The following is a 20326-nucleotide window of genomic DNA, read 5'->3' on the forward strand; positions in this document are numbered from 1 at the left end:
AAAAGATTGAATGGGGGTACTCAATCTGATAATGTAGATAAGACAGATAAAAAACAAATATTTTGAAAGTTTGGGTGCATAAGAGTGGAGAGGTAATTGTCATTGTTGTCCAGATTAAATTACTGCTATTAATTGTTCTTCTAATGGTTTTACACCCTATTCTAAAAGTGAACTAGAGAAGCTAATCCTGATTAGTTCAGCATTCTGATTGAGTTTTTGCTTAGACATACAACACCCATAGCTGGCTATATTATGTGTTAGATTATAATAAACTATAAACATAGAGGAATAATTACTCCTGCCTCCTTTTCTTTTAATAATATTATTTTAGGATTATGATAATATGTAAAAATAGTGGTCCGTGTAAGCGTAACATTCTCATTGTTCTGATGGGAGAGCCGAATATGCCACCTTCCTCTAGTTTCCTCTAATCAAATCTAAGTAACATCAAAGTTTACTCTAGAGGGAAAGATTTGGGACTGAGTTCTCGCTAAGAAAAGCAAAAAATATGGAACATGACTTTATTTTAAACCAGTTTAAAGACCAGTATATGAAGGAAGTTGTTACCTGAATTGTATGTAATGTAATATGCAAAGCAAAGAAAATTTGGAAAGTAGTAGATTATTAAAACTGCCTTTTTTTTTATTTAAACAGGCTCATGCACAATTAGTTCGAGAAGTTGATGTGGAGAAGGTGTCTGCTTTTGAGAATCCATATGTAGATGCAATAAAGAGTTTATGGAATGATCCTGGAATCCAGGAATGCTATGATAGACGACGAGAATATCAATTATCTGACTCTACCAAATAGTGAGTATCTTTCCAGGAGGCCCTACGGGTTTTTCTCTTTACTTCCATTTGGAGGTTTTGTGATTATCATAACTTCTTTATTCTGTCCTGTGTATGTCATACACGATTCAAACTTCAAAAGTTAGGGAGCATAGATATTGAACTTATGCCAGCCTCATAAATCTAAATTAGATTATCAGGGACTAGTATCATGAGTCAGGGAGAATATTTCTTTTACTGTTTTCTGTTTGAAAAACAAACTGAAGACTCTAGGAATCTGATTTCACCAACCTATCTCCTCCCCCAAATTGCAAACTAGCAATTCTCACATATGCCATTGTGATTTGAAATCTTGTAATAATAATTTTTGATACAAAATTCAGTCGTAATCATGTGCTAGAAAACACCTACACACATTAGCAACTGCAAACAAAAAATATGTTTGATTATGGCTTCTTAAAACATCAGACTTCCTGGTTTCCAGTTTTCAGATCCAGAACTTGACTGCTTTCTGGGAGCCACTATTATGTTGATGGATAGGTTTTCCTTTGCATGAAAATTGCATGTGAGTCTAATTTCTAATTCCAGAATTATTTTGTGAGCTGTCATTCAAACTCATGTCCTGGGAAAGATTTGCATCCTAGAAATCTGTTACTTCTCTGCAATAAATCTCACCTAACAGAAAGGAAGTAAAGATTTGGCAGTCATTGGATTAATGTGATCAATGTAGTCAGCAATGTAAATAACCAGGCACCTGAATAGTGAGTTTTCTTTTGGTAGTATTTAGCCAGGTTTCTGTCTACATTAGTTATATTAATACAGCATCTGCCTCTTGTTTTTTGGTTCTGGGCAGACAGAAGAATGGGTAGAAAATAATCAGCAGCCTTATGCCAGTTCATATGATAAAGTGATCCACTGGATGAGAGCGGGCCCTTGGGGAAAATAAGAGGCCCTGATAGGCTGCTTGACATCACTCAGAAGTGCATGGAAGATTCTAAGAGCTATATGACTCTGTTTTTTCAGTAAAATTGTCATGCTTTTACTCTTAATTCCAGGCATTTATATAAGATATGATTCACATCAGCCACAGAAATGTTTCCTGATCAAACTATTTCTTGTATTCTTATGGTAGATTTGAATTAGGCCATTCTGAAGTGTGGCACAATGCTCATGAGCACCATATTTGTAGTAGTTAATATTTTAACTAGCATTAACCCCCTTGCGAGCCTCAGAAATGTGTACTTTCTTCATTCTTCCTTTCATCGTCCTTCCACACCTTCATATAGTTCTTCTCATTTCTGGTCTTTCTCTTCTGCTTTCCTGCCTGCCTGCCTTCCATTCGGCTCTTCTCCCTCCCTCTGTCCTTTGTCCCTTTGTTCCTTCCTCCTGGGCTCCCACTGTATAAGTTTCTGTGAGTACAGAGATGAAAAAGATGCATTCAGCTCTTGTCTGTTCTAAATTCTGCCCCCTCAACCTTTGATCAGCTGTTTTTTTTACTCCTGCCCCCTCTGTCCTTCTGTTTCTTTTGCCATTTCAAATTCCATCTATCTCCCCATGTTGCTGCTGTGTCTCATCCATCATTCCCTGTTCCCATTCATTGTGTCTCTTCTGTCTGCTTATTTACCCTCCACCCTCAGCTCTGAATCTCTCTGGCTCTCTCTTAACCCCTCTCTGTTTCTCACTTTGCTACTGTGATGTCTTGCCCTAGCCTTTAAGACTAACTCATCCTCCATTATAAAGTTACATTTACTGATAAATTCTTCACCTTGCATCATTTTTCTTCTAACCTCTATCTTTTAACTTTTAGTTTCAGTCTTATCTTTTCCCCTCCCTACCTGTTGTATTCTTTACCTGTCATCTGTAACTGTTCTCCCTACAGAGAGTCCGCTACTGGGCCGTCAGAGCCCCCCAAGTTACATTTACTGATAAATTCTTCACCTTGCATCATTTTTCTTCTACGCTCTATCTTTTTACTTTCAGTCTTATCTCCTCCCCTCCCTACCTGGTCTACTCTTTACCTGTCATCTGTAACTGTTCTCTCTACAGAGAGTCCTGCTACTGGGCAGTCAGAGGCCCCCAGTATCTAGTAATTATGTGCTTACTAGAGTTACATCTCTCCCCTTAGGGTTTGCCTCCTCCTCCTGGGTTGGACCTTCTGAGAGAGTCCTCTTTGCACCTAGGACACCTGTATTGGACTATGGATATGTTCTTGAGACAAGACTTCATCATATCTCTGATGACATACCCTCAGTTTAGATTTGTGAATTTCTAGACATGGAACCATTAGTTAGTATGAGAATTGGATGCTGCCACATCTAACTTGCTTAGGGCAGGAGCTCTCCTAGACAGTTTCTCCAGACCTGTCCATGCCGTGATCCTGGGAAAAGCTGCTGTCCTAGAGTTCTGTCAGTGCAGGCTTAGTCTACCGTAGAAACGGGCACATTCCTTATGATAAAGCAAGACTAAAACATGGGGCCATCTAGCACAGGCTGATCTAAACTCCTTCAAATGATTGTTCTTTAAATAGTTCTACATTCCCCTAGTGGGAATGAGGATAAATTGATTTTCTAAATTATATATATGTGGGCCAGGCACGGTGGCTCACACCTGTAATCCCAGCACTTTGGGAGACCGAGGTGGGTGGATCACCTGAGGTCAGGAGTTGGAGACCAGCCTGACCAATATGGTGAAACCCCGTCTCTACTAAAAATACAAAAGAAGTAGCCAGGCGTGGTGGGGTGCGCCTGTAGTCCCAGCTACTCGGGAGGCTGAAACAGGAGAACTGGTTGAACCCAGGAGGGGGAGGTTGCCGTGAGCCACGATTGAGATCGGTCACACCACTGCACTCCAACCTGGGCGACAGAGGAAGACTCCATCTCCAAAAATAAAAATAAAAAATAAAAGTAAATTATATATATATGTAGACATACATAACCTAAATCTTTTTTAACCACACTTTATGCTGAAGTAATAAAGCGAATTCTAACAACATGTACTTATATCCTTAGATGTATCAGTATGTATCTCTTTTTTTAAAAAAGTAGGACATTTTCCTACCTAAATAATAATACATTATTATACCTAAAATTAATTAACTTCTTTTTATCATTCTGTACCCAGTTCATATTCAGATTTCCCAAATTCTTCCAAAATGTCCTCTAGAGGTGGTTGATTTCAGGACTTCACATTGCATCTGGTTGTTATGTCCCTTAAGGTTCTTTTAATCTAGTAGAGACCCATTTTGCATTTCACTGGCATATTCAAGAGATTGGCCTAGATTTGCCTGATTGCTTCTCATAGTATGATTTAGTTTGCTCCTGTGTCTCATGGATTTACTATAAATTAGAAGTTACATTTAAAGTCTTTATTAGATTCAAGTTAAACATTGTGACTAGAATGTATTATAAGTGATGTTGTACCCATGGTGGATGAAGTTAAGATTTACCACAGTATCAGGGTAGTGGCACTCTCTATTATAAAGTTGTATTTTACTTGTCTCTCATCCTGTTAGTTTGTCACTGAGCAATCTCTAGTTCTTCATCAGCTCTTCATCTGATAGTTTTACTTCCAACTGATAATTCTTGCCAGATTTAATAATTCCATTGGGATTCGTAAAATAATTATTTTCCTCTTTTATCAGTTGGTGTATCAGTTGGTCTACATTGGCATTCTTCTGCATAGAAGATTTTATCTCTTCAACTATTTGATTAATCATCTGAACCAGGACACATTGAGAAAGAGGAGGCTCTATTAATAATTATAGTGAAATAGCAGGCATAAACTGAGATTCTCCAGGACAGGCAGGGACGTTTGGTCACCTTGGCTAAGTGAAACTGAGGGAAGGAGGTTTGTTTCTTTCGTTTTCTGTAGAATACTCTCTTTACTTCAAAGGGAGTAGAATCAATTTATTCCTGCCAGTTATGTAAGGGGTTGTCTGTATAAACCAGAGTTAACTGGACCCACGTTTCAGGTCTCCTCCTGGCATGTTTTGGTACCACCTATACATCAGTGCCCAAGCAGCCTGTCTGACTTGCCTTAATCCCACTGTGCCAGGAGGCCTGAGTGTTAGTTACTTTATTCTTCACCGTCTTAGTAGTGGGCACTTTACATTTTCCTTAGCCAGGTAAACCTCTCAACAGAAATAGGACCTGGGTGTGATAGAGTCACTCATTTGCTGCTGTGTTCCACATGTTTCTCCAGTGTAGTCACAACAGATGCTCCAGGAACTGCAAAGATGACAGCACTGGCAAAGATGTAGGTCCCATATATTAAACATTGCTGATTTCCCAGTACTAAAAATCATGTTCACGAATAACTCAGAATAATTTTTCTCTGTGTTTGAGATAATTGTTATCCCTTTTCCTTTCTGACTTTTTTGTGTATATTACCCTAGTACATCTTCAGTATATTATCTTGCCTCCTTTTCTTCATATAGGGTTTCTATGTTGTTCCTATCTTTATAATTGAAACATACTTCATCGTTATTCTGGACCTAATTTCTTACTCAGAATATCACCACCTTACAGAAATATTTCTGAACTTAGGACCAACTTCTTTTGGTGCTGCCTGTCTCTAGTGGCAGGTCTTCAGAGTAGATTTAGGGAATACATAACATCTAAGTTTCTGGTATTAGAAGACTCTCCCTGCCACACACACCTGCTTAAAGGTTGTCGTGTAATAGCAGTTCTGTCCACAACTCTGGTGGTTGTGAGATTCAGTGCAAGCGACTTACAAAAAATACTGGGAGCAGAGGCCAAGCATGCCTGTCTTCTTTTCTCTCTAATGAACTCCTATTCATCCTTTAAGACCCGACTCAAGAGTCACCCTTTCTGAAAGCCTTGCCCAACACCAGTGACAGTAAGTCACTATGTCATCTGTCTTAACACTGTGTACATATCTCTTTTATTTCCATCATCACGTTTACTAAAGTGCCTCTCTCCTCTACCCTCAGTTCCTGACAGCAGTGCTCATGTTTGACTTTCACAAGTGATTATTTCATGAAATAATAGATGGGTAATTTCTACTATTTTAATGACCTTGGTATAGGCACCATCTCTCTTTGGCTGTTAAAGATTATGAAGGTTCAGAACCGAAGGCATTCAAGTCTTGTTTCCTGCTGTTGTTGAAGGTCTAGGATCTGAAAAGCCTTATCAAAGACAATAATAGCTGCTATTTACTGAATATTTACTATATGTTAGATTCTGTGCTTAGTCATTTACATGTGTTATTTCATTTAATCCTCAAAGTCACCTGCAATGGTAGATAGTTATTAGCATCCCCATCTAACAGAAGAGGAAACTAGGATTCAGACTGAATAATTTGTTCAAGGCCACATACTCAGTAAGTGAATGCAGTAGGAGTTGAATTCAAATTTGTTTATTCCAGAGCCCAAGCTTTTAACCACTGAACTACAACCTCACATAGGATGGATGGATGGTTGGATGGATGGATGGATGGATGGATGGATGATAGATAGGTAGATAGATAGATAGATAGATAGATAGATAGATAGATAGATAGATAGGTGATTGACAGGTTTTAGATAAGATAGATGGATAGGTAGACAGATGAATCAGTAGATAAATACCTATGATTAGGTGTTTTATAAGTCACTTACCATGAAGAACAAATTATTAATCTTTATCAATATTGTCTACAGATAGTTTCATATTTATAAAGTCAAGAAGGAAAATTATATAAAATTGACTGGAAAACAAACCCAACAGGTTTTTGGTTATCATTATGAAAAGTTAGCCATGTTTAGATAAGCAGCAGTTATCCGTACTAACATGGAAGATGTTCTAAGTCACAGATAATTCAGGAATGTTATTTCTTTGTTTTAACCTACAGTCTTTATCTCTCAACCCCTCTTCCCCAAAATCCAGCCAATCACTTTTACTGAAACCAGTGAGAAGGGCACAATAAAATGATTTGAGCTTCCTTTCTACTTTGATTAGCCAACTTGCCTATCATAGTAAGTAATCAGATGACTCAAAGGACAGGCGGCAATGATAGAACCAAGGAGACGGGAAATTCCAGATAATGGATAAGCAGTTGTGGATACATTTGCAATTGGCCTTAATTTGGTGAATTCTTCCAATTCTATTTAATGAAAGAATAAAAAGCATTCAAAGATCCTAGGGAGTTTTGTAGATTACTTATTAACTTTTTCGTTATTGATAAAAAGCCTGAAGGCTCTGAAAATGATTAAAGAGCACAAAAAACAGATGGTTGTAAGTTCACTTTTTTCCCCCTAGATTTCACCACCTACTTTAATACACTGAGACATCAGGTCAGATGAGTTCACTGCCTACACTACCAAAATCTCCCTGACATTAGCCAGAGGACACAAGTCTCAATCACATTGGCATTTAGTGAGAAAAGGCCTCATATGCAGGCTTTGGCTAGTCTACTGTAGCTGTGTTTGCCTTAAGAGACCAAATAATTTCTAATCTTACTTCACCGAATTCCCCTCCAGGGAGTTGGGTAGATCAGACACCTTCTTGAAATTTCCACATGATCCGGAGCCCATAAAGAACATGAGTAGATTGGCTTTTTGGCATAAGTCAACATTGGAGTTTCACCTTCTAAACGCATGCTTACATTTTTTGAGTCTGATTATGAACTTGCACCAGTATATTATGTGCCATGTTGAATTTAACAAAAGGCATTTCAAGGATAGGGTAACACACATCCACCTGACTTAGGGCCAGTCCTTCTTGAAGAGGAAGTACCTTGCTAAAAAGTTGCTGACTGATGAGTCAAACAGTTGTAGTCCAGGGTATATTGGTTTGGCTGTTGTATCCATCCACACTTTCCTCTGACAGCTTTTTTGAAAAAGTTTAAGCCTACTTCAGGCTTTTGAAGGCAGATAAGACCATTGTATGGTGTGAATATTAGGTCAAGGTCCAGCTGGAATTCCCTCTGCTACTCACTACCTCGGGGGCATTGACTAAGCCTCACTTTCCTCAGACATGGATTACATGTGATATGTAATCCTTAAATTCTCCTCCTAAATTCTGAAGTCCTTTGATTCTGTTGCAGTAGATTCCCTTTATCTGAGAAGTCATTATCCTATGCAGTCAAATGAAAACCTGGCACCTTAAAATTTACCTGGAAATGTAATGAACAGAGAAATTATTCTCTACATGATTAAATTACTAAAAATGCTATGTTTAGCCAGGTCAGAAGAGGGCATTGACCTTGCATATGTTTGCTCTTTTTTAGAGTGACAATAATAACAAAAGTGTCGTTCTTTTCACTTGAGTGACATATTTAATTCTCTTCATGTTTTGTTATCTAGTGGGCCACATTTTCCAATCTTTAGTAAAACAACAAACAAAAAGCCGTGCATTTGTCTTCCTCAGTGAATGCTGATGATTCTAAGATGTGGTCTTTATTATTCCCTTCTCAGAATGCTCTTAGAGGTAAAAAGATAAGGCTTAGATATGCTTAACTCTCCTCTAACCTTTATTACAGAGAAGGAATAGGAAAAAGGGCTGAGATTAGCCCCAGTTTATCATTTGTTCACTCTGCCTAAAGGGCAGAGTGGATGTGGGCAAGTCAGTTTGCTGTTTGCTCACATTTTAGTGGGACATTTGTTTGGACTTTGAGTAGTTTGGCCTCTTCTTTGTAGGCCTTTCTACAGTCTTTAATCAGGATGATGATGTGCCTAGTAGAACAGGGATTAGCGTGCCTATTTTTGTAAATAAAGTTTGGTTGGAACATAGCCATGCTCATTTGTTTATGAATTGTGTATAGCTGCCTTGGACCCAACGGGAGAGTCAGATAGTTGTAACAGAGATCATATGGTCCAAAAGTCCTAAAATATTTATATTTACTATCTGATTTTCGTTCTCTCACACACACAAATTCAAACCCCTCTTAGAGGTGAAGAATGACTATTAAAATGCAGTAGCATTCTGCTTATGCCCTTTAGATAAAACCTAGTTTAAGACTCTGATGCTCTGAATTAACCCAGAGATATCTTTTAGAGTACTGAGTGAAGCAATGGCCTACATTCCTTCAGCAGTCCTCTAGAAATACTGCTTTGCACAATGAGACATTTGGTAGGAAGTGAGCAACAGAAAGTTCTAGATAATATTTCCTGGAAGTACCACTAAATGCCACACAAAGCATGTCTAGCACTAAAAATGGCATGAATGACCAGAAATGTTCACTGAGTTGATTTGGCTTCTGAGTGCAAGGATTGTGTGTCATATGTGCTTGACTCGTAGTGTCTGGTATGGTATGGTGGTATGTTGCAGCTGATGAGAGGGTTTCATAGGATTTAGCAATCAATTGAAGCAGAGATAGGAGTGACAGTCTTTTGTAAGAGGGCTAATAGAACATGCACATGACTAGAAGACAACCCCATCCCACTTCCAATCACAGGGAACCAAAGAATCCTGCTGTCTTCATGTAACCCATAAGGTCATTCAGCACCTTTTTTGACTCCCCACTTCCCAAGAAGCCTTGCTGACTCTGGTATTCTTGAGTTCATTACCAGGTTAAAGTCTTTTCGGTTTAAAATAATGAATTGAATTTTGATTTATAATTAGTTTACACTAACTCATGTTAGCATGACCAGCTCTCCAGACCTGATCATCCTTGTCAAAATGAAAGTTCTAATCTCACAGAACCGGTATCCAAATTAAGGTGACATAACTGACATGACCACGGGAGACCCACTTAAATCAGTATGACCTATTGCTCATTGCTCTTGGCTGCAATCACTGGAACTTCTCTTTTGACCCACATTACATCTGCATTGTAGTATGGTTATTTATAACACGTTTATCTTCATTGCCAGACTATAATCTCCTTGAGGACATGATTTGTGTCTTTTTTCCTTTGTAGTTCACGCTCAGCCTAAGCATAGGGCCTAGCTTGTTGTAGACCTTCCATAAAATATGTTGAATGAATGATAGAGGAAAAAGAAAATTCTGTACCTTTCCTAATTTCTTCTCATCTCTCCTTTTCTGCCTGTTCAAATCCCATTCTGTCTGCACAGAGTAACCCATCCCCCACCTCTACTGCGCACTATTCTCCAGTGACTACAGTTCATAATCATCTCTCCCTTCCTGTTGCATTCATCATTAGCAGCTCACAATTTGGCACTTAATTGTTTCTTAATTGATTCATCGGTGCTCTCTTTGCTTCACAGGTAGACTGAAATCCCTAAAGGCAAAGAAGGTATTTTAACATATTTTGTACGAGTTCTCTGTGCCAGTCTCCCTCCAACACACTGCATTAGAGTTTAATGTATAACAGATTCCCAATAAATATGTGTAATTTAACTGAATTAAGCATCGCCACCCAATTTCAAGGCAAGCAGACCAGAATTAAAAAGTAATCTTCAGCTATTTCTTGATATGTTTTAGAATTGTATCAAAATTAATCAATAGCTTTGACAGTTGTCATATATAAAAGGTGAATAAATTAACAAAGCCAAATAGGCAAATTGAAAAAGACTTCCTTCTTTCTTTTCTCTCTTTCTCTCTCATTGCTATTGTTTTGTTTTCATTTTCAATTACAAAGTTGATTTATTTTTTTTGAGCATTACCCCTGAGAATCTGTTGCTGTGAGCCCAGCCCTGGCCCTGGCATCTGGCAGACACTTAGATGTCTGGCCCTTTCCCTATTTGGCACTAGTGTTCTCTTTACATCAGACTTTCAGATTCATAAGATAATGAAACTTTACCAAATGCAGTGATAGAATCTTTTTAGGAGATATTTAATTTAGTTTTAAAAATCTTATTTTTCTAGATTGGGTTAGTTCTTTGGTAGAGGGAAATTGAAATGCATAATCTTGAAGACTTCTCTTTTATCCTCCAGAATAGTCTCCCTTGAACAGCTTTCAAAAATGGTAGGATTATAACCCACCTGATACCACTGAGTGATCTTTGTTTTGAACCTGCAACTTTGTATTAAAAGCAAACTGCTTGGCCGGGTGCAATGGCTCATGCCTGTAATCCCAGCACTTTGGGAGGCCGAGGTGGGCGGATGACGAGGTCAGGAGTTCGAGACCAGCCTGACCAACAAGGTGAAACCCTGTCTCTACTAAAAATACAAACATTAGCCAGGCATGGTGCTGCGTACATGTAATCCCAGCTACTTGGGAGGCTGAGGCAGGAGAAATCACTTGAACCCAGGAGGCAGAGGTTGCAGTGAGCCGAGATCGCGCCACTGCACTGCAACTTAGGCGACAGAGCGAGACTGTGTCTCACAAAAAAAAAAAAAGTAAACTTCTTATGAACAGAATGCCTATTAATAAATGCTGCACATCTTTGAACTCTAACATGTATGCCAAGTATCAAAAAGGAAAAAGGAAAGTTGATTCGTTCTCTGCAAAATGAGCTTTTTAGGAGATGGAAGTGTTTGTGGAGTGAGCAATCTTCTGCCGCTAACCATCCTAACCAGACTACCAGCCAGGCTCCTGTCTGCCACAGGATTTGCCATATGAGGAAGGGACTAGCGTATGTCATGCAACCAAAATCTGTCCTTGACTGTCCCCTCAGGATAGCAGTTTTGCAAAACTGTTTCTTCTCCCTTTGTTTTTGCAGGTCACTGTACAATTTTTTTTTCACTTTTTTCCTTTGGACCTTTGTGGTCATATAGCAACTGCACGATAACTCTGTGTTTCTGATTTCTCTTTAGCTTCCAGTGCTTTTGACAGTGTCAGATACCATCTCATGGCATGATCTAGCTTTCAACTCCCCAAAGACTGTTCCTCTCACAATGAGGTCTTCTTAATTTTTTTAAACGAAGTCGACCTCATTTTTCTAACCTTCTTTTCAATAATTAAAAATGTGAAGACCTACCCAGAATCATTTTCTGTGCCATGACTTAATCTTAGTATTTGATGTGAACTGCAAATTTGTTATAAATGCAGCCTCTCCATGGAAGGCCCTTACATAGGGGTTAAAGAGCTCCCCAGCCTCCAACACACACCCCATGTCATGCTACATTGAATGCCCCAAGATGCTGTTTCGTTTATCTTATTGTGTCTGGTCTGATTTGTATGAAATTTCAGAGATTTCTGTTCATACTTAACTACCCACAGGTACTTTTTGCCTTTTGGTGTAATTACTGAGTGTTGTATGCCTCTAACTTTAATATATGTATTTAGAGTCAGGGTCTTACTATGTTGCCCGGGCTGGAGTGCAGTGGTTACACCCTGAAACTCGTGGGTTTAAGCAATCTTTCTGCCTCACAGCCTTCCAAGTACCTGGGACTGTAGGCAAATGCCACCACACCTGGCTTATAAAATTTATTAATTCTAGCTGTAATGTGATATGTTTTACCTGCCAGCTCATATCTCTAAGTTTTAATTTTTTGTTTCCTTCATTTAAGAGAAAACAAAAGCACTTGAATTTTTATTTTCTCTGCTATTCTTCGTCTAGATTTTCAGTTACTCTTCCAGTCATAGGTGGGGGGGGGGTGGTTCTTTTTAATTTTAAAAAGGATACTTTTTAAAATCAGTTTTCATTCATGTCAAATGGGAGCATAAATTAATTTGAAGTTCAACTCAAAACTGTTATTGATAAAATGTTGTTAAAATTAAGGAACAATTGGAATTTTTTTTTAAACATATACAAGAGAGAAAGTGTTATATATAATATTGATTTGGGCATATTATTTTAGAGAAGTTGAAGCTTCTGTCATATATTTTAATCATTTAAAGTAGTGGATTATGTCCTGTCTGTGAATTTATTTTTCTTCAGCCAGAGATTATCCTGAAGTTCAGCATGTAAAGAATTTATCTGTTACAAGCTATAAACTAATGGGCATGATTTCTGTGAAGTCTTTCATGCAGTGCAGCCATACTACACAAAAGAATGTTTTGAGGATTATCATCAAGGACTAGAGATTGTTCGAACAGGTTCCCAGAAAGTGACTGTATCCAAAATATATAAAGGTTCATTTCATCTCTGTAAATCTCACCATTCTTATTTTTATGTAACCCTTATTTCTCCACAAGTTGATAAACTCCGTGCAGGTAAGGATCATATCCAATAAATCTTTCTATCTGTAGCATCTACCATAATGTCGTTGCCAAAATATGTTGTTTAATTCCAGATGACTCTGCATTTTGCTTATGGTCAGAAAGGAATCATTGAAACATTAATACACAAGTGTCTTTGTTCCCTCACTTTTCATTGAAAACCATCAAAAACCTCTTTTTTCCATCAAGAAGATTGTGTCAGAAATGTCTGGTTGATAAAGTCCCATCTCCTCAGTTTGCACTGTATTAGACAGAATGCTAAGGCCTGAAAGCTTGAAACAGATATAAAATGGACATACACATTGCATCATTCTCTAGCCAGGACCTAAAGAATAGCAGGAAGCAAATCTACTAAGTGAAGTTAAATAATGCTTTTTCTTTCTCTGTTGTCTTTGTCAAGAGACATTTTTATTCAGAACTTGGTTATGACATCATGCAGGCCAGTAATAGCCAAGAGAAGTAATTTCGTAAGGATGGATAGCTAACAACCTCTTCTCTCCTGTGTTTTTGCCTTTCTAACCGCTACAGCACTTCCCATAAAATAGTTTTAATTTGGGTCCATGCTGAGCACCTGCAGTGCTCCAGGCCCTTGGCTAAGTGTTGTTGATACAGCCGTGGACGAAGGCACTTGTGGGTCCTCACCACCGAGTGTGAAAGGCAAACATGTGGAAGAATATTGAGTTCGGGGTTTATTTTTTTAAATAAAATTATAAATTAATAATTTATAATGTCTCAGCACAGTGAAAAGTCATTAAATCCCCATGGAGGGATTGGAGTAAGGTGGGTTTAAGAAGCTAAATCTCCCATTTTCTAACATGAATAGCTTGTCTCCTAGATACTTAACAAACCTTATGTAAAACATGGGAGCTTCCTCTCCCTGACATCAGGAGAGAGTCACTGCCAGATACTTGTTACACATACATTGCCTTGGAAATGTACCTGTGCCTGGCACCATGGCAACACCCTTGAGAATGACCTCGACAGCCACTCAGAATCATTCGTACAAAACAAATTATGGCTATAATTAACTCTCTGAATTTACTCTACAGTATAAATTTGTTCAGACCTTGGTCGTTTTTTTTTTTTTTTTTAGGTTGAATGAATGGAATAATTTAACAAGAACCCATCCCTCATATTCCACCAGATTTTTTTTTCAGAATAGAAAATGCTTCAATGGAAAGTACAATTCAGTTAAGAGATTATTTTATTACCTTTTCTCAGTATGTGACGAGGACCATCAAATGAGGGTGTTCTACTCTTATCATGCTGGAACTCTAGTTCTAGGGAACAAAGTGCCTTTTTTCTCTAGCAAATGTGAGATACAGAGAGTGCTGAGTCCTGTGAGCCCAGAGTGAGGGGAGTTGCATGGGATTGGGGGTTATGCGGGCAGCAGCTCTTTGGTCCCTTCTTGGCAATGAAAAATGCGGGGTTTTTTTGGTTTTTTGTTTTTGTTTTTGTTTTTTTGGGACAGAGCCTCACTCTGTTGCCCAGGCTGGAGCGCAGTGGTACAATGGTGGCTCACTGCAACCTCTGCCTCCCGGCTTCAAGCGATTCTCATGCCTAAGCCTCCCATGTAGCTGGGATTTCAGGCATGCATCACCACACCTGGCTAATTTTTATATTTTTAATAGAGATGGGGTTTCGCCGTGTTGGCCTCGCTGGTCTCAAACTCCTGGCCTCAAGTGATCTGGGCCTCCCAAAGTGCTAGGATTACAGGTATGAGCCACTGCGCCCAACCAAAAATGTGGTTCGTGGTCTATACATTTTACCTGCTTCATAAATTGTCTGTAACATATCTTCACTCCTGGGTAGCTTCTCAACTCCCCAGATTTTACTCTAGGAGAAAATAGTTTGTATGTCTTTTGTTTAGTTGGAGGTCCCAGATTTTACTCTAGGAGAAAATAGTTTGTATGTCTTTTGTTTAGTTGGAGGTTTTGTTGTTTTTCTTTGCCTTGTTTTGGGTTTTGGTTTGGTTTGGGTTTTGGTTCTAGATGATGTGTTGCAACTAGCAGAGCTAGATACAGTTCCTCTTAGTCTTTTCTTTTGTTAAGATAGATTAATTTAACTCTTTTACCCCAAGCAAAGTGAGCCTTCCTCTCTGTCATTCAACTGAGGCAAAGCAAAAAGAATGGCAAGCAAAAACTGTATCTTCCTTTTAAGTTAACCAGAAATTTATGAAGCATCTTTAATGGCTGTTTCTTTGCTGTGATCTATGTTGATACCTGGGCAATGAACAGACAGAACAGAGCCTGGCAGGCAGCAGGTGCTCAGTGTTAGTTGTTGTTATGCTGTTGTTGTCATTCTCTGTGATCTATACTGCCATTGAAAAGATGAAGAGGAAAAAGTATTCTTGCAAGTATGAATGTCTTGGATATTCAGTTCAGTATCTTGAACTTAGGAGTGATACCACGGACAATTTTTTTAGGGTAGCCTTTAACGCCTTTAAGTGGAAAGTTTTCTAGTGGCAGATATGTGCCTGATTCCATCTTATCCAAGCAATGTGACAGGTAATTTCCCACTTCATGTACTGGTTCCTTAAATTACCTTGTGCTAACACTCATCTGTGCTTTAGTATGGAGTGGCAATGAGTAATCTGTTAGGTTTATCTTCAGAAAACAGAAAACCACACTTTCCCTTTACCTCAGGAACAGCACAGCACCTTCCATTACAAGAATCAACAGCCATCTGTTCTGACCTCTGTGTGTGGCGTTAAGCGAGTAGAGATGGTTTATCGGGCAATATATTTCTGAGCAGCCTTGCCAGTGGAAATTTCAAGTTATTTGATTCCTCTGAAATAAATTTTTGTATACAGTAGTTAAATGGTGAACTTGTAGATTTCAAAGTGTACATTCAGGTTTTTCAAATCAAGAAGCTGACAAATTAGAAAACTCCATCCATACAGAGTAGCTATCTGATTTTTTGTTTATGATATAATGAGCTGGTTTATCAGTAGAGTGAAATACAGATCACTTCCTGGAACATGTGCTCGTTAACTCTATCAGACGACTCCATGATCATGGCAAGATATTTACTAAAATTCTGGGTCTGGTTCATTTTTACATTTCCTTTCTGTCTTTCATACCAGTATTCTCCCAGCCTCCCTCTATTTGTCTTCCAACCAGTTTTATAATAGTTGTAGATATCAGACTGGTTCTGTTACTCCATAGAGAGCTGATTGCCCACTAGAGAATCATCAGTGTATCAGGTAAAAGGGCCCTGGAATACTAATTAGTTGATTTGCAGTAGGAATTTCTGGGCTGATACTTTTTTGTCTTAAAGAATTGATAGGCCGGGCGCGGTGGCTCAAGCCTGTAATCCCAGCACTTTGGGAGGCCGAGGCGGGAGGATCACGAGGTCAGGAGATCGAGACCATCCTGGCTAACATGGTGAAACCCCGTCTCTACTAAAAATACAAAAAACTAGCCGGGCGTGGTGGCGGGCGCCTGTAGTCCCAGCTACTCGGAGGCTGAGGCAGGAGAATGGCGTGAACCTGGGAGGCGGAGCTTGCAGTGAGCCGAGATCGCGCCACTGCACTCCAGCCTGGGTGACACAGCGCGAGACTCCGTCTCAAAAAAAAAAAAAAAAAGAATTGATAACACACCTCCAAAGAGGCAGTAATTTTATTTCTTTGTTAAAGTCAGACTTAACTCTTTGTTAAAGTCAGATTTAATCCTCCTACTTTATGATTTCATGAATCTTGTAGATTTAACTTTTTTTTTACATTCAGTTTCCAATTTAAGGGTATCATTCATACAGAAATACCACTAGTAAGAATGCTATTTAAATAATGCTAAAACTAAAGCTCAGCATAGGAAATCATCAATCCATCCAACATATATTCATTAAGTACTATTTACCTGGAATTATTTTTAGGTACTAAGGCAGAAATAAAGATGGGTAAGTCAGAGTCCCTACCCTGAGTAGGTCATGTCCACTGAGTATTTGTTATTGCTCGGTTGTGACATGCTATGCACAAGGCATTCATTGTTGTGTATCTCAGAACTCACTTCTTGTTTGTGGGTATAAAGAGTTGAAGATCTAACCCCTTCCCTTTCTATTAAGGGTCCCACCTTTTCTTTAATCTGGTTCATAAGTTAGTTACTTTGTGCATATACTCTGTAGTTGTCTGTTTTGAAACCATGTCTGTGCCCCATCCTTTCCAGGACAAAGGAGAACACAGTTACTCTTTGAAATCATGAAGATACCACTCAATTCTATCAAATTGTGTCATTCTCAACATTTCAGATTATTTTTTACACTTTGAGAAAATGAAACATGAATAGAATAAAAGATTCTTGACATGGCAGAATTACACTGATGAAGAGCATATGTGTGACTGCCAGGGGTGAATGGAATAAAAGATTCTTGACATGGCAAAATTACACTGATGAAGAACATATGTATGACTGCCAGGGGTAACACAGGTAGTGATAGAACAATTCTGTGTCCTGATTGTGGTGGTATTACACAAATCTCTACGTATAAAATCTCATAGAAATAGATACCCCCCATAATACGGTCAGCCCTCTGTATCTGTGGGTTCTGCGTTTGTGAACTCAACAACCTATGGATCAAAAATATTCAGAAAAATATTGTATCTTTACTGAACACGTACAGACTTTTCCCCGTCATTGTTCTCTACACACTACAATATAACAACTATTCACATAGCATTTACATTTTAAGTAACCTAGAGGTGATTTAAAGTACAGGAGAGGACTATGCATATGCATACATTATATGCAGATACTGTTCCATTTGATATGGAGGACTTGAGCCTCCAGGGATTTTGGTATGTGCAGGAGGTCCTGGGTCCAGTCGCTCACAGATACTGAGGGATGACTGTATACACATATACAATATATAGCATGTGAGTATGTAACAACGGATGAAATTCATAAGGGCTGTAGTTTTGTTAATAGTATTGTATCAGTGTCATTTTCCTGGTTTTGATAATGTACTATGGTTATGTAAGATGTTATTGTTTGGGGAAGCTGGGTAAAGGGTACAGGGAAATGCTCTGTAATATTTTTGCAACTTCTTGTGAGTCTAAAGTTATTTCAAAAGAAAAAAAATTTTTAAGGGAAGGGAAAAGTATCAAGTATCATAAAACCAGATAAATGTGAAGTTAAGGTGTGGTGACTCCAAACATCGGGAATATCTGACCTTAAGACACATTATTACTGCAGTAATTAGAAATGTCATGGCTTCCCATTGATCATGAATGACTTAGGCTCTGGACAGAATTTAGGACACTGTAGCATGCTGTCTTCTCTTAGGGGAATAATGAAATTCATTCCAGGAAGACTCTGACGTTCTGCAAAAAAAAAAAAAAAAAAAAAAAAGGCATTCTGACCTTATGTGCAACTCTGTTATCTTAAAAACTGTTTTAATCTTCTGCTTTGGCAACCAAGCCTACTAAACAAGTAGAGAATAGGAAACTAATTTGAATTTCTTTTTCTCCCACCCCCTGCCTCTGGGGAGTATGAGTTCTAATTGATAATAAGAGAATAAATGAGAACTATGGTGTGTATGTAATCCATAGATGGATAACCTTCCAGTAATGGAAGGTTGACTTTATCTTTCTTTTCCACAGACTTCTCTACCACTTTCTGATATTTTTCTTTCTCTTCTTTACTTCTCTGTTAGGGCTCATTTTTGTCCTTCCCTTTCCGTAGACAGCTTTGGTGTGATGGTGTCACTGACATTCTCATTGTGTCTTCCCTCCTCTAGCTATCTTAATGACTTGGACCGTGTAGCTGACCCTGCCTACCTGCCTACGCAACAAGATGTGCTTAGAGTTCGAGTCCCCACCACAGGGATCATCGAATACCCCTTTGACTTACAAAGTGTCATTTTCAGGTAGTAATTGAGTCCATAAAACCTATTTCCCAGCTTTTTATGCCTTGAGTACATTTGGTAAACTCTATAAATACTGGAATCATGTATAGGCTTTAAAACAAGATAGCCTTTTTACCAATTATTATTAGTTACACAAATAAAATGACATATTCCTGAAGGAGGAAACAACAGAAAGATGTACTGGAGGCCGGGCGCAGTGGCTCATGCCTGTAATCCCAGCCCTTTGGGAGGACAAGGTGGGTGGATCACCTGAGGTCAGGAGTTTGAGTCCAGCCAGGCCAACATGGTGAAACTCCTTCTCTACTAAAAATACAAAAATTAGCTGGGCGTGCTGGCGGGCGCCTGTAATCCCAGCTGCTTGGGAGGCTGAGGTGAGAGAATCACTTGAACCCAGGAGGCAATGAGACAAGATTGCACCACTGCACTCCAACCTGGGTTACAAAGTGAGACTCCATATCAAAAAAAAAAAGGAGAAAGGTGTACTGTCCTGGAACATTTGGCATTTCAATTTAAATCACTAAGAAATCAATAAAAATCTTAGTTTTGCTTGTGGTTGAGTAAAATCAGTTAATAAACCATTGGTCTTAACTGTAATTTCTTGGGCAATCATTTTAACTGTAAGGACAATGGATATGTTTTTAGAATTATGTAAGCTATGAATGATCTTACGGTGTTGTCAAGCACAAATTATATAGTGTCAGAAGTTTTCATGCTGGTGTTTTCCCCGGGTCCTCTGGTACCAATGCAAAATTTTTCAGTAGCAAGAATAATATGTGATATTTTGTGTTCATAAAATATGTTGCTTAAAAAATTTTGAAAGACATGATTTTGAAAATGGGTTAATTAACCTAGTCTACATTTACCTAGCAAAATAGAATGAAATTTATTACCTCATCTCTCACTGCTGCTGTTCTGTCTGGATAATACTTCAACAGAAGCATTCTGTTGTTTTGTGTTTAGGATGAGAAAAAATAAACAATACTGATGTACTTTCATTCGATCTCTTATTACGCAATCACTCAGTTCTACTTTTAGTTAGAATACAAACTACATGGTGCTTTGAGAAATGAGAATGTGTCTTGGAGTGTGGAGAGTTGATTTTCTAGGAGTGCCCACCCCGTTGAAGATGGATATGTGCAATATTGGTTATGAAGTAGAAGTTATTATCTCCTGTGTCACTCTGCCAAGTGATTCTGATTAGCAGGCCCACCTTCATTCCTTGCCGTGACACTGTGTTTTCTTCTAATCGGCCTCTGTACCTGAGGTCAAATCTGGCTGCCATACATTGCTCTAATAGATATTGCCACAAAGCAGGTGGCATTTTGAAACTGTTTCTGAGCCTCAGTTTTTTAATCTATAAAATGGTTGTATTGCATTAGATGATCCCCAGGGTTCCTTGTAGCTCCAGCATTCTATATTACTTACGTTTTAAGTTTATAGTGTATAGATTTAGAAATCTTTAATTTGAGACACCCAGATCTCCTTCCTCCATGTTACAAAATATTTTTAGAAAACATTGCATTTCATGGGGATTTTCATCTACTTATTGCTTCGCAATTAGTGGATTCTGAAACCAGATTACAATTACATGTTGTTTTTTCCATGGTTTGTACACTAGCTTTTGAAGTACGTTTTTTTGCCACTACAGTAAAAGTAATGGCTTAGAAGTG

General features: G+C 38.5%; 1 protein-coding gene across 3 annotated transcripts in view; it reads left to right on the plus strand.

The window, feature by feature from the left end:
* Positions 1 to 20326, plus strand: part of GNAQ (G protein subunit alpha q) — a 323595-nt gene that overhangs the window by 221647 nt on the left and 81622 nt on the right. For all 3 annotated transcript variants that reach the window (XM_031654133.1, XM_017949945.2, XM_017949946.2), the window contains exons 3-4: positions 655 to 809; positions 18528 to 18656. In XM_031654133.1, coding sequence (XP_031509993.1) covers positions 655 to 809; positions 18528 to 18656 — 284 coding nt within the window. The remainder of the gene's footprint in view (positions 1 to 654; positions 810 to 18527; positions 18657 to 20326) is intronic.

This window comes from Papio anubis, chromosome 13 (assembly GCF_008728515.1).
Source record: "Papio anubis isolate 15944 chromosome 13, Panubis1.0, whole genome shotgun sequence".
NCBI classification, from domain to species: Eukaryota; Metazoa; Chordata; class Mammalia; order Primates; family Cercopithecidae; genus Papio; species Papio anubis.